Raw genomic sequence first — 24211 nt, forward strand, 5'->3', positions numbered from 1 at the left:
AAATTAAAAGCTGGCGTACCCCTCTTTGTTTACAGGAAACTATAAAGAATACTTTTTGCCATTTCGTCTTTTCATTGCAATTATTAAAATAATTTCCATCGCTTGAGTACATTTGTTTTTTCTTTTATTTGGGTTACAGATTGTACCTTTCACTGTAAAACACAAAATTGTTTACATACTGTTCTTTTCTGAATGGACTTGAATGTCGATACTGGTGCTACATTTGCATCGGGTCGCATAAAAGCTAGAAATCCAAAACCGTAGACGGCTAAAGCCCCGTCTTAACATGTGGAGGGCAAAGCCCTCCTAGGCTGTTCACTGACAAGCAAGATGGTTCTCAGTAGAGTTCACTTTGTAGGATAAGTACTCAGGCACTGTATGGAGTACAACTGGAATAATCCAGTTCAGCTTGAATACTGGACAAACCATAGGTCATAGGTCAACAAAAATAAAAACAGCAATAATAGCTGGACTTCTAGGGAATTGTGCAGCTCTGTAATACTGTCAGACTGGCATGAACACAAAATTATACATTCTGGGAAAATATTACTTCAAAATGTCCATGCATACAGAATAATCATCAATAAGAACTAATTATATTTAAAAAAAAAGTAACGTGGCAAATAGGTGATTGTTTTTGCTGTCCATTTCAGAGACACACCAATTAGAAACACTTGTAAAAACCAAAAGTACAAAAGTAAAAATGTATTGCATTTTCATGACTCATAACATGTATTTGGAGATCCCTCTGCACTATGGGAGGAATTAAGTGATTGTCATTGGTCATTGAATGGCTGTGGATCCTCTTTTGATACAAAGTTTAATGTCTGTTTCTTAATACTTCAAATGTGCCAACAATACAACTCTCTTGAAGCAAGGAATAATGCAAACTAGCAATTTAAAGAATGCCTCTTAAACGCAGATTTAAAGGCTGCTTTTAACTTTGCGGCCAAAGAGCAAATGTTGACTCCAGCATGAGTTTCCTTTGAGCTATCTGGCATCTTCACTAGAAGCCCTGGACCAGGGACAATAACACTGATGAGGTTAAAGGTTCAGACATCCGGCCGTTACTCGTATTTACATTAGGCAATATAGGTCAAACAATCAAATATATCATTTATGAAAAGTAGCAATTTGTTTTGCTACAACGTAAATAAACAATTAGTTCCTAACATCTCTGTGTTCGCAGGGAGCTTTTCTATCTCTGTATGTGCAAATTCCCTGGGAAGATTTATATTCGGCATTTTGGAAGTTTCTTGCAAAACAACCACATATGCAAGGAGAATTAAAGGATGGTTTTGACAGTAAAACAAAGATGGAGGACAAGAACCAACATGACACACACACACACACACACACACACACACACACACACACACACACACACACACACACACACACACACACACACACACACACACACACACACACACACACACACACACACACACCATTTGATTCTAAATGAAACTGTCCTGCATACCCCCTTCTTCATAACAGCAATAACAGCTCTATTATTAATCATAAAACTTGATTGTGTAATACGCCGGCGACTCCACATCAGAGGGAGAGTTGAAGCTCCGCCTAGCTAACGGTGGTGGTGGTGTTGTTTTGGTATTTTTTTTCTTGCTCCATAAAAGCAAAACAAGAAGGAACTTGAGGTTGCACTGCGGACGTTCTGGAGGATGTTCTTAACAGTAATACTTCATCCTGTTGCAGTTCCCTTCAATATTCAACGTTGTGGTCTGTCTGGTGCGAAGCGCGTTGCCATGGAAACCGAGTCTCCTGGATCTTCTCGGTCTGTTTCCATCGCTGGAGGCCGAGTGGTCCAGCAGAGCCGAGGTCCCTGAGGGGGGTGGACCATCACAAGACCTCCAGGAGGAGGAGGCGTAGGGGGGGGGGAGGAGGGTCACATGGCCTACAGGAGGAGGAGGAGGAGGAGGAGGATCACACGGCCTACAGGCGGAGGAGGAGGAAGAGGAGGAGGAGAAGGAGGAGGAGGAGGAGGAGGAGGGGGATCACACAGCCACCAGGAGGAGGGGGAGGAGGAGGAGGATCACACAGCCTACAGGAGGAGGGGGAGGAGGAGGAGGGGGAGGGGGAGGGGGAGGAGGGTAAAGTAGCCTACAGGAAGAGGAGGGTCAATTGGCCTACAGGAAGAGGAGGGTAAATTGGCATACAGGAGGAGGAGGAGGGGGGAGGGTCATATGGCCTACAGGAGGAGGACGGTCACATGGTGCTGGACAGGAGGAGTCCCAGGAGGAGCAACACGCTGAGCAGCGAGGGCGGGGAGCAGGCGGTGGCTCCAGACGGGTGCAGGACAGGCACCCTGGTCTCAGCGGACAGGAAGGAGGAGAGCGGCGCGTGGGAGACCAGCGTGGGGCTTCCGTAGTTGATGAGCGAGTCCATCTTCTCCGCCTCCTTGCTGCAGGCCTCCACCTGTTGGGGTAGCAGAGTAGGGGTGCGACATGTTACAATAGACTGTGTGTATTCTCTTTGTGTTTTGGGTACATTCGTCTTGCTGCCGAGTCAAGAGACTCAAAAGATCCACACAATAAGAAACTGTTTTAAATACACTGAAAAACAAAGTAAAAAAATAAAACAGATTTGAGAGGATTTGTCCCAGCTGATATTGTTACTTCCGGAGTAACAATATTACTCAGGAACAACCTCGGAGGGGCACAGCTGAGGTTATGTCAGTCCGACAGAGGAGAGGACAGAGGTCAGAGGAGATAGGACAGGACAGAGGGCAAGACAGAGAGAGGGGTGAACGTAGCTTGACATTTGTGGCAGAAGACGGGGAGGATGATCCTGTCCCCACGGCCATATGAGGAGATCACCGTGCTGGGGGTGAGGTGTCCCCCGCTGATGGGATGTAGGATGATGGAGCCCAAACCTAACCCACCTGACTCACCTCGCCCACCTATCCCACCCGTTACGGAGGAGGCGGAAGACCGCAGATAAGTTTGTTTCACAGAACTTTTGGAAATTGTCCTCGGAAAGTGTTTGGAAAAGGGCATGCACGTTAACATATACTTGGCAGGTGATTGGATGAACCATCTGTCCTTTAGCATCCATCACGTCGAAAGGTAGTTCTGCGTGGGACCCACTGGTTCTCCAAAGTGCACTGGGCATTCACAGCCAAAGGGTCCTAGCCCTAATCCTTCATGTACCTGGGGATGTAATGGCTGCCAGCTCATCATCACCGCCATCTTCGTTACAACATATGACGTTTCATTTATCTTTGCCTCGAGCCATGTTGTGATGTTCAATCTGTCGAATGAGTCCTGGAATGGGTTGGGACACTACTTGGCTTCACGAAAAGCACTGAACATAGTTCAGTCATTTAGCATTCAAATAATTTTAATTAATAGCTTGCATTAAAATTTTACTTCAAATTAATGTATTGAGAAGCAGTGAAACACATTTTTGTAAAGTATGCGATGTATGTTTAACCTGAACATAAGCATGTTAACATAATTTTTTTAACATAAACATATAAAATAATAATAATATAAATAATACAATAATATAAATAATACAGAGAGAAATGTAACCCTAAAAGGCTGTCGAATCAATATTTAGGTTTATATACTGTAATTGTTAATTTCTCAAGGGCAAAAGAATGCATGTATATTCATCTTGACAATCTAAACTGTGATACCAAAAAAGACCTTCAACTTCACATCTTGGTCTGCAACAACATCAACCGTGTCAAAATAAAAGCGTCTGTTATCTAATGTCTTGACATTGCATTACAGTACATAGTGGAGGTAAAGGTAACTACCTTGATATAGGTACAGTGTAGCTGTACCTAAAGTTGCATCAGCCAACTTTACAAATGCAACCCATTGTAATTTATGTTGAAAGACTGAGAAATATCTAGCCTTGAAAATTGTGTGGCGTAGATTATTGTTAAAAAAAACAAAACATTTTCTTTTCATAAGATTACTTTATCTATAAAAGCAGCCTTACTTTCTGTTAGGCTGCCTTTGAATCACAACAAAGTCAAGGAGGATGAAATACAGCTGGCAGTATAGACACTGCTGTAGGAGCACCTCCAACCTTGATAGGTGAGGAGGACTGTTAACGTTTATTCTGTACACTTTACATTGATCAAATCCAAGTAAGGAATTAAAGTGGAACGGAAACACAATCGGAAGTGAAGGTCAATGACCATCGGTGCATCCACTCTTTACTCTGGTCTAAGGTCCAACACATTGAGGACGTCACACTGACAGTGCTGGGTTAGGGTTAGAGTTGGGGCCAAACACACAGTACAGGGTTAGGGTTAGAGTTGGGGCCAAACACACAGTACAGGGTTAGGGTTAGAGTTGGGGCCAAACACACAGTACAGGGTAAGAGTTAGGGCCAAACATACAGTACAGGGTTAGGGCCAAACAAACGGTACAGGGTTAGGGTAAGCGGTAGAGCCAAACACACAGTACAGGGTTAGGGTTAGAGTTAGGGCCAAACATACAGTACAGAGTTAGGGCCAGACACACCGCACTGGGACGTGGATTAAGAATGAAGGAAAGAAGTGGGGCTGGCCCTGGGTAGAGGCCACGACCAAGGTGAGTATCATGCAAACTCATGGTATGTGTGCGTGTGGATGCGTGTGTGCGTGGGGGTCTCCCTGACCTGCAGGCGGGTGGGCCGGTCGTCCAGGTGAGCGATGACCACCACCAGCTCGTGGTCGATGCTCAGGTAGCCGAACAAGTCGCACTGCGGCACCGACACGTGCAGACGCAGGATCTGCAGCACGTCCTGGACCGTCACGGGCCGGTCACGGTCCAACTGGGGACGGACGGACAGACAGACAGACAGACAGACAGACGGACAGAGAGACAGCCAGAGAGACAGAGAGAGACGGACAGAGAGACAGAGAGAGAGAGACAGACAGATAAAGAGACAGACAGTGAGAGAGACAGATAGATAAAGAGACAGACAGAGAGAAACGGACAGAGACAGACATAAAGAGACAGACAGAGAGAGAGAGAGAGAGAAGGACAGAGAGAGAGAGAGAGACGGACAGAGAGAGAGAGAGAGAGATGGACAGAGAGCGAGACAGAGAGCGAGAGAGAGAGACGGACCGAGAGTGAGCGAGAGCGAGACAGACAGACAGAGACAGAGAGTCAGAGGTTTACACAAGCGTTTTGAATCACTGATTTGGTGCCCCAGACTTTGGGAATTGCATGGTCTAGTTTGGGATCTGAGGCTGTAAAGCAGGGTCTAGTTGGGGCTCTTAAACTGTAAAGCATGTTACCAGCTTTAATACATCTAGTTTGGTTTTGTTATGAATACGTTTTCAGTTCTGTGAATAATCAAAGAGTTCGTATTGGATATAAAAGTGTAATTTAGTTTGCTTAATCAGCTCTTGAGATGATGGGACTGCACACTTGGGTCTACGGTGCCCCCTAGTGGCAAAGACTTGCAGTTAGACCATATTTGAACATATTTACTTCACAGGCAAGCTTCTAAACATCATTTACCTGTCAGCTCCAAAACAGACAAGGAGCAAATGAGTTGTGTGAGATGTGTGAGTGCAATATGTATAAAATATCAAAATAGGTAAAATCAAAGTCATGAAGACATGTCATGAATGCACTAGTGTTCTTCCATATATGTCAGACATGAGTAGTCAGAGTTCTCAGGGGATGTGATCTCTGTACCTTGGCGAAGACGTTCATCTGCTCTCGGTTCCAGAGGACCCGCAGGACGCTGGCACACACAGGACAGCAGGCTCCTGGAATCAGAGTCCCCAAAGGTCAAAGAAGGGCCAGCATGAGCCAGCAGGGGCCGCAAGGCTGATACGGGCATCTGTGGCCTACTGGTTAAGGAGTTTGACCGGTAACAGCAGGGTGGTCGGTTCGATACCCGACCGATGGGTAAAAATGTGGACGGGGGAATAGTTCTTTCCTAAGTCCTCATCCACGAATGTACACAATACATGCCTTGCATATGCCACATGGTGCATGCTCTGTGTTCAACTTTACACAGTGCATGCACCACATGGTACATGCTCTGTTCTCATCTTTACACAGTGCATGCACCACATGGTACATGCTCTGTGTTCATCTTTACACAGAGCATGCACCACATGGTGCATGCTCTGTTCTCATCTTTACACAGAGCATGCACCACATGGTACACGCCGTGCATCCTAGGTGACCTCTGCACCCACCAGGCGGGGTGACCGGGACGCAGTGCGGGTGGGACGGCGCTGGACAGGCGACCAGGTCACAGCCGGAGCCGACTGCGTAGTCTGCCCCCGCCCCCACGGCGTGGCAGGGGCCCTCATAGTCCACGGCCACGCGGTCCGAGAAGGCCTCGCACACACTGTTGTAGGTCTCACTGTTCTGCCCACAGACAGGCTGCGGCTTCCTGCAGTCCTCCTGCAGAGACACACACGCACGCACACACACGCACGCACACATCTCAAGTCACATTCAAATCACATTTACAATCTAGTGTTTAACTTTCAGAAGCGCAATCCTGGGCTCCATGAAAAGATTTTCCCATCAGAAAATCCTTTTTACTTCTGCCTTAACGGAGTTCTAAATGAGAGAATGGCGCCACTAAACAAGGGGCTGGTAGCCGATCATGCTCCTCATCTGTTCTGCAAGTCTACCGGATCGGAAACGTCAACAAGTGGAGCAATAATTCAGCTGACATTTGGGGAAGGCGCCGTGTGCCGAGTCTGCAACATTGCCTCAATGTTTCGACATCCTCCTAATTTGTTCCAGAGAAAGATGGTTTACTTGTTTATTACCGCAGCAAAACGCAGAAAATGGAAGCCTACACAGAGCCGTAGCTCCGACTCTGGCGAGTGGCTCCACACATGGAAGAAAACAAGGTGACTAAAATTCAGCCCTGATCACTGCACGTTATATACTAACTGCACATTTTAATCCCATAACATCCATATTGAAGTGTGTTCAAAGTGTTTTTTCCAGAGCTCCTCTTATAGGGTATTTTTCCCAGCTCCAGTCACCATAACTCTAACTTTAGTACCTTGGTCACAAGGCCTTCCCAGGAACAAGGAACTCTGATGCCTTTAAAACACTCATGACGTGACTCAGAGGTGGCCGGCTTTGCTGTTCAGTACCTGGCATTGCCCCATGTATGCCAGGGCCTTCCCTGATTGGTGGAGCTTGCAGAGGTTTGTGTGGACCACGCCATCCGTGTCGCACACAGGGTCCAGCTGGCTGTCACAGCCCGCGGGGCGGACCACACACTCGTACTGGCGACAGGGGAAGTCGGTGGCGTCGCTCAGGCAGACACGGCGCTTTGGAACACACCTGGACACACGGACACCAAGGGTTAGCTGGTCACAAGCAGGACAATGAGAGCATTATTCATTCATTAGTCTTTAAAGATTTCTTTAAAGATTTAGTTCCAGCAAGCCTTCACGTGTGTGTGTGTGTGTGTGTGTGTGTGTGTGTGTGTGTGTGTGTGTGTGTGCAACTATTTTTGTGTATTAATGCACGTGTGCTCATATGATGTGCATCCGAGTGTGTTTAAATGCGTTTGTGTCCATGTGTGCATTTGCATCAATATATGATGTTTAATACGACGTCATTGATGTCGCCGGGCCACGATTAAGAACAGGTTATTTAGGAAACGTTTTCATCTGAGCACCAGAGCTAATGGTGAGAAGTTTTTTATTGCATCATAGAAACGCATTATCATCATCAACGTTACGTCCTCATAGTCTGCATGAAATGAAGCTAATAAAAAATGTACTTGAATTCTAATTTGTAAACGGTGCTTTTAAGGGCTAGCAGGGCCCGTGCACTCCCCCCGCCCACCACCCTGGTAGAAAGACGGGGCCGCCAACCGTTCCACCCTGGTAGGACGGTGGGGCCCCCAGCCGTCTACCCTGTTAGGGAGGTGGGACCCCCACCCTTCTATCCTGGTAGAAAGGTGCCTCTTGTGTTCTGATCAGCTGCTCACGGGGTCCCACTGACCTCTGGTTCCTCTGGCAGGGCTTGGAGGAGCAGGGCTCGTTGAGACGGCAGTGGCCGTAGACAAACTGGTGGTCCTTGAAGCCCATGCAGCGCGCCACACAGGCACTGGGATAGGTCCGGCCGTTCGTCGCGCACACCGGGACGAAGTGGTCAGGACAGCCGCACGGCAGACCTGTGAGAGGACAGTGAAATATCACAAAATATGTACACCAAGCGGCGGCCAGTCTCAGGAGTTCACTAGAGACTAGCATGTAGTTTCTCTATTGGCCTATAGGCGGTTCACTGCATAAACTAACATGTAGTTCCTCTAAAGGCCACTAGGTGGTGCACTGTAGAGACTAGCGTGTAGTTCCTCTAAAGACCACTAGGTGGTTCACTGTAGAGACTAGCGTGTAGTTCCACTAAAGGCCACTAGGTGGTTCACTGTAGAGACCAGCGTGTAGTTCCACTAAAGGCCACTAGGTGGTTCACTGTAGAGACCATGTAGTTCCTGTGGCAATAGACAACTGCGAGGATGCCACTTCAAAAACACACAAACATTTGTACACACACACACACACACACACACACACACGCACACACACACACCAGTGAAGCGCTGGCGTTCCTGGTCCGAGCTGTCCGGGCTGTAGCACTGTCTGCTGGAGCAGATGGTTTCCCCCGCGAAGCATGAGCAGGGGTGGCAGTCCACCCTGAAGGGGGTCCCGTGGCCTGGAGGAGGACAACGACACAGTAAGAGGAGCCCCCTTCTGAGGGGGTCCCGTGGCCTGGAGGACCACAGCGACACAGTAAGAGGAGCCCCCCTGTAGAGCTGAAGGTGACTGTACCCTAACGTATTAGTAAGATTACTTTATCCATTTGATACAATTAGAATCAATATTTACATCTGCTTACGAATAGATCTGTAAGTACACATAAAGACCCGGTTGTTCTGCTGTGTGTTGGTTCTATAACCAAACATTAACGGCAAGACACTAGAATCACTCCTTTCCTCCACCTCGACACGCCGGCCACGCGTTGCATGGTGAGCATCCGGGTAAGTGGAACTCATTCTCAATGCTTAAGAAGTTAAGTGGGGAGGAAGAGGAAGCCGATCTTATCATAAAAGGCCCCGGCCGACGTTACATTCCTTCAGTACGCCACATCTAAGAAAAGCAGTGTGTGTGTGTGTGTGTGTGTGTGTGTGTGTGTGTGTGTGTGTGTGTGTGTGTGTGTGTGTGTGTGTGTGTGTGTGTGTGTGTGTGTGTGTGTGTGTGTGTGTGTGTGTGTGTGTGTGTGTGTGTGTTGGTGTGTCGCAAACCCCCCACACATCTGCCTCTAATTAATGGTATTAATCCCCACCCTCCATTTCAGTCTAACCCCTGGGATTTATTTTAGTGCAAAAGAAAATAAATCCTAAAGCAAACCTTTCCAGGTTCCAAGTAATATATGGGGGAGGGAGAAGGCGGAGAGGAAAACAATTTTCTCTGATCCTGGAAGATATTCTGCGACTGCTATTACAGTCGGTGTCCACCAGGGGGCGGAGGGAGCTCTGAGATGGACACTAGCGGATTCTGTTGTTTAGCGTCAGTAATCGGTGAAACTGGTTGATCACATTAAGAAACTATAACTATTCACCCTAAAAATATATAAATATAAAAGCATATTGCCAATCTGTGCTCTGTATTATTGCTGGGATGTGCAGCAGTGCCTCCGTTGTAAACGAATTTGAACGAACATGCCACGCCTACTTTTCCTCTGCCCTCCCACCACGCAGGCCTTGCTGGTGTCCACACAGGGCATCTCTTTGCAGTCCTCCAGGCGGCCGCTGGCCCCGCACACGCACACCTCGAAGCAGTCCGCCTGGCCACCCGCCCCCGGGCTCAGCACGGGCACCTGCAGCCGCGTGTCCATCGGGACCAGGAAGTCCGACGCGTCGCCCAGTTTACAGCCTGAGGGAGGGAGGACAGAGAGGTGTTGAGTGAAGGAGATGGGGCGACGCCCTGGTGGAGGAGGAGGAGGAGGAGGAGGGCTGAGAGGCCTTCGACCGGATGCCCCCAGAACCCACCCGGCTCCACCCACACCCGGCCCCATCCTGAGGGCCACATGAAGGACAGTCCCAGGCTGAGGGCCACATGAGGGACAGTCCCAGCCTGAGGGCCACATGAGGGACAGTCAGGCTGAGGGCCACATGAGGGCCAGTCCCAGCCTGAGGGCCACATGAGGGACAGTCAGGCTGCTGACCGAGAACCACATGAGGGAAAGTCAACTTGAGGAACACATGAGGGACAGTCCTCCTCTGGGGGGGGGGGGGTATACCTGGTACACAGAAGAAGGGCTGGCAGTTGAAGTCGTCAGGGCAACCCTTCCGGTTGACCTGACACAGGTGGTTGCTGGGACACGGGTTGGGGTTACACGGGTGGGTGACCTCCCCTCTGGCGCTGTTGGCCAGGGAGCTGGGGTCTGGATTGTGTGAGGGAGAGGGAGGGAGAGACACACAGATCAATTAATTATAGAACCTAATCTTTCCATAACTTTTTGAAGTCATGCGCTAGTCACAGGGCTTGTTTTGTAAAAGTAGGGATCACTAATAGGCTAGACTAAGAAGGGAAAAGGTGAATGTGCAATACGCTTACACACTCTCACCCACACACACTCAGTGAGTCAGTCAGTCAGTCAGTCAGTCAGTCAGTCAGTCAGTCAGTCAGTCAGTCAGTCAGTCACGCAGTAACTCGGACACTGACGCACCAGACACTCACACAGTCCGTCAGTCATTCACTCATTCACTCACTCCAACTCGATCACTCTATCACTCTTACTCTTTCACTATCTCACTCCCTCCCTCCCTCACTCTAACACCCTCACTCACACTCTAACTCCCTTCCTCCCTCACTCACACTCCCTGACTCACTCTGTCCCTCACTCCCTCACTCACACTTTCACTCCCTGACTCACTCCCTCACTCTCTCTCACACCCTCACTCTCTGACTCTCTCACTCTCTCTCACACCCTCACTCTCTGACTCCCTCACTCTCTGACTCCCTCACTCTCTCTCACTCCCTCACTCTCTGACTCCCTCACTCTCACTCCCTCACTCTCTGACTCCCTCACTCTCTGACTCCCTCACTCTCACTCCCTCACTCTCTGACTCTCTCACTCTCTCTCACTCCCTCACTCTCTGACTCTCTCACTCTCTCTCACACCCTCACTCTCTCACTCACTGAGGTATCTGTGTAGGGGGATGCAGCTCTCCGGGTCGTCGACGGGCGACAGCAGCTCACAGATCCTCTCGGGGGTCTGGCCCTGGTGGAAGCGCTTCAGGTCCCCACATTGCGTCAGGATGTCCACGCAGTCCGACCTGAGGACACAAGATGGGAACTTCTGCAGCTCTGGGACCAAAACACCACTCAAACCAAGTGTGTGCTTCTCTGACTCTGCATAGCCAGCAAGACCCTCCTAGTTGTTGTAGGTCATACATCCTGGCAGTTAATGTACACACTTATTGTATGACGTACTTATAGTACTTAGTTGTGTAGCCTCTTACCCTAGCTATCTTTGTTGCATACAGGGAATAGGTTACCCTAGCGATCGTTAGTGCTTGGCACTTGGTTCTATGAACATCCTCACTGTCACGACAGCAATCTACTTTTTCACTTTCTTCTGACAAATGTACTTATTGTCGGTCGCTTTTGACAAAAGCGTCAAAAGGCCCAATGCCCTGAATGTAAAAGTAAATGCTCCTCGATGCGTCTTCACTTCTTATCCTGACATTCAATGAAGACCCGAACGCTCTCTGGCCGAAGCGTTCAGGGGCTCACACTGTGGTAGTCTACCCCGTTAACATCTGCACACGCCGTGAGATTAGGGAGACTTTCCCCCGACCTTCTGCACATCATCAGAGTACTGGTGATGAGATGCAGGGTGATGAGATGCAGGGTGATGAGATGCAGGATGAGGAGATGCAGGGTGATGAGATGCAGGGTGGGGAGATGCAGGATGAGGAGATGCAGGATGAGGAGATGCAGGGTGGGGAGATGCAGGATGAGGAGATGCAGGATGAGGAGATGCAGGGTGAGGAGATGCAGGATGAGGAGATGCAGGATGAGGAGATGCAGGATGGGGAGATGCAGGATGAGGAGATGCAGGATGAGGAGATGCAGGGTGAGGAGATGCAGGATGAGGAGATGCAGGATGAGGAGATGCAGGATGAGGAGATGCAGGATGGGGAGATGCAGGATGGGGAGATGCAGGGTGATGAGATGCAGGATGAGGAGATGCAGGATGAGGAGATGCAGGATGGGGAGATGCAGGATGGGGAGATGCAGGGTGATGAGATGCAGGATGAGGAGATGCAGGATGGGGAGATGCAGGATGAGGAGATGCAGGATGGGGAGATGCAGGATGAGGAGATGCAGGATGGGGAGATGCAGGATGGGGAGATGCAGGATGGGGAGATGCAGGGTGATGAGATGCAGGATGAGGAGATGCAGGGTGGGGAGATGCAGGATGGGGAGATGCAGGATGGGGAGATGCAGGATGAGGAGATGCAGGGTGGGGAGATGCAGGATGGGTAGGTAGGGTGATGCGAGCTGCTCTTCAGTCTTTTGAGCAACACTCCACACTACTAACTGCTTAAAGGGCCGGACACTTATTGAACTTGGCTTTATGCGGATGCTAGAATCGGTTCTAGACATCGGTTTTCTCCATTCTTTGAATGTTTTGCCAGATATTGTAATGACACAACAAAGCTCAGTGTAATTGATTGTGTTCGGGGGCAATGTGTTTCTGTCCTTCAACTGATAGTGGGCTCTGATAACATATGACCTCATTATTTACAGAAGTTGCGCTGGCAGAGGGAGAGGGGGGGCTAGGAAGTCAGCGTGTGGAGCGGTAATCCCCTCTTTCACTCCAACACAATGGCCGCCCGCTACACAGTGTGTACTCTCTACATGTGAGCGTGTTTGTCCACAGGCTGGGGCCCAAAACAAAGATCATAGACGTTGCTGAGATGTGCTCTGGAATGTCTCTCATATATTTTCATTTGCACACGTGCATGCGTGTGCGTGTGCGTGTGTGTGTGTGTGTGTGTGTGTGTTGACACGCATTAGGGAGCTGTAAAGGTTTAGGGCTGTTGAAGGCAAAGTGACCTTGGAGAGTATAGATATTAGCAACAAGGTTTCAAAGGCCCAGAGTTTGATCAAGGCGCCGGGCGGACTGGGGTCTAGGGGAGCTGAACACGTCACTAAGGGAACATGCGTCTATCATCACAAGCAGCAGCGGTCCGATATCCAGCAGCGCTCTGCTGTTAGAAATCAAAGCAGAGACGTTCAGATACCATTTTTTCCCTTCCCGACCGATACCGAGTATATACCGATTCAGCATCTAGCATTGTCACTACTAATAGCATTTGTTGTTATGTTATTTTATAATCTATAATTATAATAATGCATTTGTATTATTGTAGTTAAGACTTGCGTACTCGCCGAGTGCCGATACAGAATTTTAGGCAGTATCGGAGGAATTTCCGATAGCGGTATCGGAACAGCTCTGATTCAAAGCCATGCGATACATGAGGGGCCGTCGTGGGGATATAAGGACGTACTTGCAGATGACACTCCCCCGGGACTTGCTGTGGCAGGGTTTGATCTGCAGAGCGCACGCCACCGCCGTCCACATCTCCGGCTGGCACTTCCTGATGTGTAGGACCGGGATGTTCATGAAGGGCATCTTGATCGTCCCATTGGACCACAGCTTGATGTCATTCATAGCACCCTGGTCTGATTGGACGCTGCAGCTGCGGAACAGCTCAGTCGGCCTACAAAAATGTATCAAATTGATTAAAAGATGAACCAAAGTTTAAAATAAATAGACCAACAGAAATGTTATATCAAAATCATAAATAATCAGCAAATGTGTTGACTATTGTATTCACACCATAACAAAATGCAGCAAAGGACAGAAGGTTCGCTGCATGGAAAGTCAAAAACCGATATTCCATATTAACATTTCAAGTGATAATAATCATTGTAGGTCAACGGGTTAAAGAGGTCCAATGTCCCTGAGCTCACTGGCACCCCCTCTGGCCTGAGTTGGCAACAGCAGCACCAGAGGCCTTTTGGCTCAGCAGTGACATGAGGACATGAACAGAGAAACATATACAGGGCTCTCAAGTCTCACGCATTCGGTGTGAGACACACGCAATTCAACCCATGCACACGCTCACATGCCACAATCCGTATTTGTCACGCAGAGAAATTACCAGGATTGCGCCCACCAAATTGGGCCGCTATTTAAAAGTGGAACAGTTAGGCATCAAATGGGGGTCCCGTACGTCGGGTAACCAGATGTCCTCTTCTGCCCCACCCCCCCCCCCCCGCCGACAAAATCTCACTCTGAAAAAAACTTGAGAGCCCTGCATATATCCATCGAAACAAGTAGCAATCATGCCTCGTAGCCAGGAGACCATTTTGTTTAGTAATTACGACAACTAAACTAAAACGCTTTCCCAGTTGAATGATATCAGTAAAGGTGGAAGCAACAGCCTCCTGGGCCACCAATTTGATCAATCTTATTCCTTTGTTTGTTCCCCATAACTTATAAAAGTATAAAAACATCTTGGCTGAAGAGAGAAGCGAATACCAGAACTGCAACAAGTGTATTACTCCTCCAAGTCTAGCAGGATGTGCCTTTGATGACTGATTGGTGGGTTGGCCTCAAGTGACTCACCTAATTGGTAGGTTTGAATCTAGGGGGCGGGAGGTTCGCCAAAGACTGTTCCACTACTCACTGGCATATGGGAATGAGTGGCGGCTTTGTTTACAGTGCCAACCTCTAAGTATCAGTGTATATATATATATGCGTGCGTGTGTGGATGTTTTTAGCTTAACCCAACATGTTTCTATATTGAACGTGATAGTAAGTCTGGTTAGCTATCCTTTGCAGCCTTGATTTTGGTTTGCATGGACTCCTCATATCCGTATGAAACCTATGAAGCCCTTAAAGGGTGCATATCGTACCACCAGGTGTGAGTGTGATTAGCCATTACAAGCAGGTTTGAAAATGTGCAGCATTGTGACATCACAGGTGGGCGTGTCCACCTAGATGTGTGCTGGATAGATCAGTCTACCAGCCTACCCAGTGGACTGAAGTAAACAGTGCTCATCTATCCGTCACGCATCTAGGGGGACACGCCCGACTGATTTCACAATGCTGCACATTTCGAAAACGGCTTGTAATGGCTAATCAAACTCACACCTGGTGGTATGATAGGTCCCCTTTAAGGCCCCATGTTCTACCATGTCTTCTACCTCATGATGGTGAGTAACCCACTCTACCAATACGATCCACAGTGGTTCCAGAGCACTAGTATCTCCTGACCTGTTGTTGTTTGTAGAGTGGTTAGTTACCCACTCTACCAATACGATCCTCAGTGGTTCCAGAGCACCAGTGTCTCCTGACCTGTTGTTGTTTGTAGAGTGGTTAGTTACCCACTCTACCAACACGATCCACAGTGGTTACAGAGCACCAGTGTCTCCTGACCTGTTGTTGAAGTTGGAGCAGTAGCTGAGGCCGGTGCAGCCCAGCTGGCAGGGCTCTCTGACGTCGGCCAGGCAGGCGATCAGCTGCGTCTCCACCACATTGTACTCACAGAGCTGGTGGAACTCCTGCCACGTCTGGCTGCCCCAGTTGGTGCTCACCTTCTGGCACATGTCCCTGGAGGAAGAGAGAGAACAGATGCCAGTGAAATCATGGATGATACGTTTGAAATTAAGGCCAATCTGAGGTGCTCCCCTGACGTCACCTGCGAGGTGACTGGCCCTACTTAAAGCTTAGTTATGGTTCCACGTCGACACAACACAAGGGGGTTTCCGGACCATTTACGTCCTTGCGGACCCTCCTTTGTCCACTGCAAGGGCCTGACGTGTACCTCCAAAAAAAGTGTAAGCTTGCGTCGCTGGCGAGGGCTGCGATTGGTCTGCTCACTAAAACCCAGACGCAGAACCAAAGCAGGTTCATGACTGCGTCGAAGGGTCCGCGTGGTCATTGCGTCACGTCGACGTGGAGCCCATACCTGAGCCTTAAGAGGCCTCTCTCCCGGGGGCTAACGTGAGGCTGGCGGTACCTGCAGAGCGAGGTGTTGGCCTTGGAGCAGCAGTGCAGCTTGGCCCGGTCCATCTTAGCGGGGGGCAGGGGCTCCTCGTGCGGCTTGGCGGGGGGCTGCGCGCTGCCCAGGAAGCACTGCCACATGGGGTCCTGGGGCAGCGGCTGCGAGCGGCACTGCTCGATCAGCCCCTCCATGATCTCCTGCTCCGTGCTCAGGGTCCGCAGGATCCGCCGGCACGCCACCTGGCAGTGGGCGTCCTCCGCCCGGTCGCAGCAGTACAGGCCTGCGCACAAACACAGGCTGCTGAGCGAGGCCGCAGGCGGGCTGAACCGGGCATCAAGTAGGCTAACCAGGCCGCAAGTAGGATGAACCAGGCCGCAAGCAGGCAGACCAGGCCACAGAAGCTGGCTGAACCAGGCTGCAAGCAGGCTGAACCAGGCCACACAAGCAGGCGGAACCAGGCCACAATCATGCTGCTGAACCAGGCTACACACATGCTGAACAAGGCCACACGCAGGCTGAACCAGGCGACACAGGCCGCTGAACGAAGGACGCGAGCAGGCTGAATCAGGCTTACCAGACCACAACTAGGTTAAACCAGGCCACAAGGAGGCTGAACCAGGACACAGGTAGGCTGAACCTGGCCGCAAGCAGCCTGAACCAGGCCAACAAGTAGGCTGAACCAGGCTGCAAGCAGGCTGTACCAGGCCACACAATCAGGCTGAACCAGGCCGCAAGCAGGCTATACAAGACTACACAGGCAGGCTGAAACAAGCTACACAAGCAAGCTAAATCACGCACAAGAGAATCAGGCTACAGCAGGTCACACATGCAGGCTAAATGATGCCAGACCTCAAGCCTGTTTGGAGGACCTGAGTGGACATGAGTGTATAGACGCGTTCTTACTGTCGATGGGGTTGCGGATGGGGTACGACTTGGTGTAGTTGCCCACACAGCCGATGAGCTGGGTACTGTGGCTCTGGCAGTAGTCTTTGACGGCGTTGATCTGCGACACCGTGGGCGAGGAGTCCGTCCGGAAGATGGCCTGGCAGTACTCCCTGCAGGTGGTGTGGCGGCCCGCGTAGCTGCAGCACGTGGAGCCCACTGGGAGACACACACAAACACACACCAGTTAGACCCGTGGAACCTGGAAAAACACACAAACACATGCACACACACGCACACAATCCTTCCCATCCTTGAAGAAAAGTTTAAAATGTCAAAACTTACTTTCGTTTTTTGTGATGCAGCTGTAAAGAGGTTTCTGGGGAGACACAATTCATTGGAAAAATATGAAACACAATTATTAATACAGATTACCGCTCACTAAATTAAAATATAATTATTTAGGCCTGAGAAGAAAGAGGGAATACTAAATACTAAATAAAAGTGAGACAAATGGATATGGAGACTTCAGAAAACATCTACAGGCTTTATCACAAAATTACACAGCCAACAATCTAATAACATTGAGCCATGGAGAGGTGTTGTTTAATGTGCTCAAGATGGTCTGTGAAGCAGCTTACTGGAAGACTGGGCATCTCTGTTTGTTTGGCGCCACAATGTCAGCCACGATCTGTGTGCGTGTGTGTGCGTGTGCGCGCGCGTGCGACACACAGACCAGATACGAAAGATACGACTTACCTCTGCATCTTTCTTGCATATTTTTGTTATGTCATTTTTGGATGCGGCCTACAGGATTGAAAGAAAAAGGCGTCACATGGCGATACAGGTGAGGACAGCTGAAGCTACACAGTATCCATGTGGAGTGTATGAACTGCATGACCTCTACAACAACAAGAACAACGTCTAGACGGCTTGAAGAATCACCTGCTTGCATTCCCTGCGACACTCCACTGACATGGCCAGCTCACAGCAGCCCAGGCCGACCCAGCCGTCAGACCTCCTGGACACGCCTGGACCAAAACAAACGCAGCATCAGTCACCACATGAGGGCAGAGCTCACCACTGTGTTGTGTGGATGTGTGGAACACATGTTGACCCGTTGCAAAACGACCAAACTATGATCAACTATATCACCCGCCTTTTCTTTCCACTGATAGAAAATATCCTGTGTTTTGTGTTGTTTCTAAAAAAGAATGTGTGTGTGTTATGAACCATGAATATGAATACGAGATGTTCCGGTGTGCTAACTGCTTACCGGGAAGAGTGGAGTTGACGCAGATCCACAATTCATTCTATAGGACAACACAGGGGACACAGAATAGTATGAATAGTATATTTAGTGAGACAATTGAATGCACTATGAACATCCCTGATTTAACCATTCTTCATAACTGCATGCTGAGATTAAGCACCATTTAATTTGTATTGGTGCATTCACTTCATGTCGTTTGTGTCCTTCATCACCGTATGAAAGTGATACAAAAGCAACAGTGTTTCTTCATGGATGTAATAAGGTGTGGTTGACTCATTTTAACTTTGGTTGGTCGGCGTCATGGTCATCAAACAATATTCCCAGTATCCTCCAGCCAACTAACAAATGAAGCATGATTGCTGGCTGCTTCACTAGCCAGCCACCTCACCTGGCCCGAGTCAGACTGATTGCACTCTGGGCTGGGTGAGGCTGCACACCTTTGGTCCATCGACCAATCAGTGCACACAGGTTAAAGGGGACATATTATACCACCAGGTGTGACCGATAATATGTCCCCTTTAAGACTTAGAGCAGTTGTTCTTTGAGTGTGTGTGGTGATGGCTGGTTTAACATGCTACACACTGCAATAAAGCTGTTGGCTCAACATCCACCCGTGTCCGGGGTGTGGGAGGAGCTGCCTAGGTGGGGCGGGGCGGCGACCACTGCTTACGATATATATAGCAGATATCTGAAGAACTTGCAAGTTAAATTGTTGTCGTCACATCGCCAGTCCCTTGGCCAGACACTCAGGGATTATACATGGAAACAAACAAATGTTGTTCCGTGAATGAGAATAGATGGGCAATAATAACCGACAAAATGGACCGAATCCTTTGAAGCAATATGTTCTCCAGCCCGCGGTGTGTGCAGACAGACCGATGGACACGGGCAGATGCAGACACACACCGAGAAACAACTCAGAAGAACAGATCAACTCCCAAGAGCCACGTCTAACACATCACAGGTTACTGGAGGCAGGTCTGTACGGCTTGGCAAGGGAAGAAAAGAAATCCTTAACAGCCGACCAAAGAAAAGTAAAGTTTTACACAAGTTCCTAACGTGATCTGTGATGAAGGCGCTGAGGCCCGGACACAACAGGGAGGATAATGTTTTAGATTAGCCCAGACTTTCAACCCATGCCAAGTTCCAAACATATGTCTGTTCCACAGCCAGGGTGCAAACCCCTCGGCACATCTCCACCTGTGTGTGTGTGTGTGTGTGTGTGTGTGTGTGTGTGTGTGTGTGTGTGTGTGTGTGTGTGTGTGTGTACATGCAAATACGATAGACCTACCTCCTCTGCAGGCATGCTTATATAAGTGTGTGTGTGCATGTATGTGAGTGTGTGTGTGTGTGTGTGCGTGTATAAGTCATGAGCGGTATGCCTGCGTAACAGATCAGTAATTCCTAACAGCCTCCTTTGTAAGTAGAATGGTTGAGGGGTGTACGACATTGTGTGTGTGAATGCCTTTGTGTACGTCAAGGGGGTATCTGTAGTCGCGGCGGCGGGCCAGTAGGGGGCACTGGGGCGCCGCCCCACCACTCGTCACACATCAGAGAATAAGACCTTAACTGAATAAGACTGAGAAAATCACTTTGAAATATGTCTATTCTCAAATGGCCACCGTAAATATTATGTTTTAATCAGTCACATGTTCGATCTGCAATAAAATGTAGATTAAAACAAGTTACTGAGAGGTCTGGGGCACAAACCCGGCCCTTTGTCTCTAAGTTGTCCAGGCTCAGTGCACTCCTCTTCAACCCCAGAGAGAGGAGCTGGAGCCTCGAGTCTCTGACGCTGGTGGAACGAGGCTCCTGCCTCATGTCTCTGACACTGGTGGAGCCAACAGAGTGGGTCCTCTACCAGGGCAGCGATTGGTGCCGTAGCCCCTATATAGTTTCATATTTTTCTCTCTCCATTGTTCCATTTGTATCTCGGCTCCCTGTATGCTTTGAGCGGTGAGGCTTGGGTCTCGGAACTCACCATGGACACCGGGCAGTAGCCAGGCAGCCGCAGGAGCAGGTGTTTCAGACGGGACTCGCTCTTTATGGTCCCCAGCTGCAGGACGGGGAAAGGTGTAGTGTTAGACAATATTAAGGGATGGATCAAATGTCTACCCCGGGGAGGAGGAAACATTGGTGGTCGGATAAAAGGTAATTACGGCTTATTACGAAGGGCAATGGAAACAGATTCATAGAATAAATGTGAATAACTGAAGCCTTACAAAGTGACTTCAACGTCACTCAAACCTCCGCTGGTGTGCATCCAGATCTGTGACCACACGTCTTCCAAGAGCCCACAGCTGGAGCATGTGTCCAGTGGGGGTTTTGTTTCATCCTTTAGGTCTGACTGGCTCTTTTCTAATTACTGATTGATTGATTAATTAAGACCGTCCTTCTGCAGCGGACTGATGGAGGATTAGCGCCACCTACTGTTCAGCTCGATGAACCAATTTATAACATTTGTATAACATTGGCGTATGTAAACGGCCATAAATTCGCATTTTCTTTTTCAGATTTACTGTGGAGATTTACTTTTTTACATTTGGATGGAAACGCGTCTAATGAGAGCGGAGGAAAGAAAGAGGAGGAGAGAGGCGTGTGTGTGTGTGTGTGTGTGTGTGTGTGTGTGTGTGTGTGTGTGTGTGTGTGTGTGTGTGTGTGTGTGTGCGTGGGCGTGTGTGTTCTTACCTGCTCACATGCTTCTCTACACACAGAGTGCTCAGCTGCGTGTTGGCAACACGAAGGATCTGTAGAGACAAACAGAGTATTATGGTGGTCATGTTATATTTTCACTATGGTATGGTTATTATGGTAATGTTATATTCGCTATGGTATAGCGATTATTTTATATTCACTATATAATTATTATGGTATATTCATATGGTATAGTTATATGTTGCATTCAATATATAGTTATCATGGTATAGTCATATGCTATAGTTATTATGGTATAGTCATGTGGTATAGTTATTATGTTTGATTCAAACTATAGTTATCATGGTGTATTCATATGATATAGTTATTGTGGTACATGGGTTAGCCCTAGCTAGCAAAGCCCCTTTAGCATCACATATGGTCTACTGTGTCTCTGTTGGCAGAGCTGTTCTCCTCACTCTGATGCTAAGGCTGCACAAATGGTCAGGTTTAGATCCATTATTGTACCTGTGTGATAAACAGGATTGTCCCGATGTATCCAATAGAGAAGATGATTTACTTGTTAATTACTTTGATGCGGGTCAGACCAACACACTCACTCACTCACTAACTCACTGAAACACATACACACACACACACACACACACACACACACACACACACACACACACACACACACACACACACACACACACACACACACACACACACACACACACACACACACACACACACACACACAGATCGTGGCTGACACTGTGGCGCCAAACAAACAGAGGTGCCCAGTCTTCCAGTAAGCTGCTTCACAGACCATCCTGAGCACATTAAACAACACCTCTCCATGGCTCAATCTTATTAGATTGTTGGTTGTGTAATCTTGTGATAAAGCCTGTAGATGTGTTCCTTAACAATATTTAATACTTATTTGCAAGATTTAGTTATGCATAGTTAATGCTGAAAGCCGATACCTGATGTTTGAGTTTATTGTTTGTTTTCTCTTGCTGCGATTCTCTAGAACCATCTGTTCAGACTTTTTTTTTTTTTTCAGTCATAGAGTTTATTTTTGGTCCATTTGCGAGGGCTGTGTTTAAATGTCTGTTCTCTCGATGTTATGAGCACTTTGTGACGTCCGCTGTTGAAAGGGGCTTTATGAATAAAACATATTTGTATTACTTTCTGATTGGTCTTTGAGGGACCCTCTATAATACGTCTCTCTTGCGGACCCCCTCCATGTCATGCTCTCCTCTCTCAGTTCCCCCCCCCCCCAGGAGACCGGAATGACGCCGTCCACAGGCCACATCAAAGGAGATCCCCACACACACTTAGGAACCCCCTAACCCCACCCTAACCCCACCCTAATCCCAACCTAGGCCCACCCTAACCCCCCCTGTCCCCACCCTAACCCCGCCCTAACCCCACCCTAACCCCCCCTGTCCCCACCCTAACCCCGCCCTAACCCCACCCTAACCCCCCCTGTCCCCACCCTAACCCCCCCTGTCACCACCCTAACCCCCCACTATCCCCACCCTAACCCCACCCTGCCCCCACCCTAACCCCACCCTGCCCCCACCCTAACCCCACCCCGCCCCCAGCCTAACCATCCCCTCTACAGCGACCTCGACGCCACAGTACCAGAGAGCATTGAGAATACGTTCTCCATGTGCTCCTGGAGTACACAGTCCTACAGGCATTACCTTTCATGGATTTAGTGATGTAGCATCAGCTCTGTTAATAATAATACCGTAACAATACTGCGGCCACGGAGTCCAATATAAAGGTGTGGATGCATGCGTCTGTCTCAACATAATAGAAACCTTGAGCTGGCCCAAGCTTAAAAATATATTTTTTAAAGATATATTTAAACGTTATTTAAAAATGATACCCACTCTTGGCATGTGACCAATCAGATTCAATCACTCAGCGCCGCTGTGGTGTAAGTTATACCACAGGGTTGTAGCCCAGTTGATAATCAATAGCTTTAGTTTCAGATGATTCAGTCATTAACAGTATGTCTTTAACTCTGTCTTTAGCGCTCTGTGCCACGGCCAGCCGCCGGCATGTGTGCAGCACGTTGCCTTGATTTAGTGTTTCTATTTCTGTGTGTGTTTCATGTTGAACATCTGCTGCACGTCTGATGGACTTAGAAGAACAGTGTGCACCAACGCATAGGAAAAAACAAAAAACAGAATAGAATAAAGAATAGATTATATAATAAAGTAGAATCCCAGAATGACTTGTTAGAATAAGTCAACAGGGAGCAGTCGAGTTGACAGGTATATTAAGATTATCTTGTGTATTAAAATATTTCTTCAGAATAAGAACAAGCAACACACTAATCACACATGTTAACAAGTTGTGGCTGCTATTCATAAGCTAGGTAGCCTCAGCATATTGCTTTTTGCTGCCGGGATAGGAAGTAGGACATTGCTGTTTGTTGAGTTACTATTAGTGTATAACTTGATACCATGAAAAAGACTAGCCTAGACTAGTAGGGTTAGGGTAAGGGTTAGGCCGTGACCCAGGTTAGTGTTATGGTTAGGGTTAGGTTTAGGGTAGGGGTTAGGGTAAGGCTTTGACCCAGGTTAGGGCACTGGGGGTAAGGGTTACTGAGGGTCCCTACTAGCCCTTTCCCTAGCCCTAACCCTAACCCTTCAGGCACAATAAGCAACTTGGGGGAAGCTGTAGGACGCACAAGCTAGTTGTTTTCCAGACAATCATTTGGTACCTAACCCTAACCTCCAATAACTCTGCTACAGGGAGGATCTGAAAACGTAAAATAACACAATATATCCCAGAGGGATGAACCACCTCACACCAAATATCTGGTCAGGTACACGTCAAAAGGTACATCAATGTGTTCTGTGTTCTCTGTGTGTGGTGGTTTGTGTGTGTATGTGTTCTGTGTGTGTGTGTGTGTGTGTGTGTGTGTGTGTGTGTGTGTGTGTGTCTGTGTGTGCGTCTGTGCTGTATGTGTGTGTTTGTGTGTGTGTGTGTGTGTGTGTGTGCGTATGTGCTCTGTGTGTGTGTGCGTTTGTGTGTGTATGTGTGTGTGTATGTATGTGTGTGCGTCTGTGGGAGTGTGTGTGTGTGTGCGTGCTGTGTGTGTGTGTGCGTGTGTGTGTGCTATGTGTGTGTGAGCTATTTGATCCGTGTGTTTGCTGTGTGTGTGGATGTGTGTGTGCGTGTGTGTGTGTGCGTGTGCGTGTGCGTGTGCTATGTGTGCTATGTGCTCCGTGTGTGTGTGTGTGTGTGTGTGTGTGTGTGTGTGTGTGTGTGTGTGTGTGTGTGTGTGTGTGTGTGTGTGTGTGTGTGTGTGTGTGTGTGTGTGTGTGTGTGTGTGTGTGT

At 48.5% G+C, this 24211-nt stretch overlaps 1 protein-coding gene across 1 annotated transcript in view; it reads right to left on the bottom strand.

Annotated features, from left to right (window-relative positions):
• Positions 1-107: 107 nt before the first annotated feature.
• Positions 108-24211, bottom strand: part of reck (reversion-inducing-cysteine-rich protein with kazal motifs) — a 32003-nt gene continuing 7899 nt past the window's right edge. Inside the window, exons 2-21 of the mRNA XM_060045038.1 lie at positions 20900-20958; positions 20193-20267; positions 18215-18251; positions 17884-17969; positions 17698-17745; positions 17284-17317; positions 16960-17157; positions 16072-16336; positions 15489-15662; positions 13552-13764; positions 11171-11307; positions 10269-10412; positions 9701-9901; positions 8559-8681; positions 7971-8142; positions 7109-7301; positions 6185-6395; positions 5673-5746; positions 4642-4797; positions 108-2439 (exon numbers count right to left, since the gene is read on the bottom strand). Of these exons, the coding sequence (XP_059901021.1) occupies positions 2230-2439; positions 4642-4797; positions 5673-5746; positions 6185-6395; positions 7109-7301; positions 7971-8142; positions 8559-8681; positions 9701-9901; positions 10269-10412; positions 11171-11307; positions 13552-13764; positions 15489-15662; positions 16072-16336; positions 16960-17157; positions 17284-17317; positions 17698-17745; positions 17884-17969; positions 18215-18251; positions 20193-20267; positions 20900-20958 (2810 nt within the window). The 3' untranslated portion in view covers positions 108-2229. The remainder of the gene's footprint in view (positions 2440-4641; positions 4798-5672; positions 5747-6184; positions 6396-7108; positions 7302-7970; positions 8143-8558; positions 8682-9700; positions 9902-10268; positions 10413-11170; positions 11308-13551; positions 13765-15488; positions 15663-16071; positions 16337-16959; positions 17158-17283; positions 17318-17697; positions 17746-17883; positions 17970-18214; positions 18252-20192; positions 20268-20899; positions 20959-24211) is intronic.

Source organism: Gadus macrocephalus, chromosome 23, assembly GCF_031168955.1.
Source record: "Gadus macrocephalus chromosome 23, ASM3116895v1".
In the NCBI taxonomy this organism is placed as follows: Eukaryota; Metazoa; Chordata; class Actinopteri; order Gadiformes; family Gadidae; genus Gadus; species Gadus macrocephalus.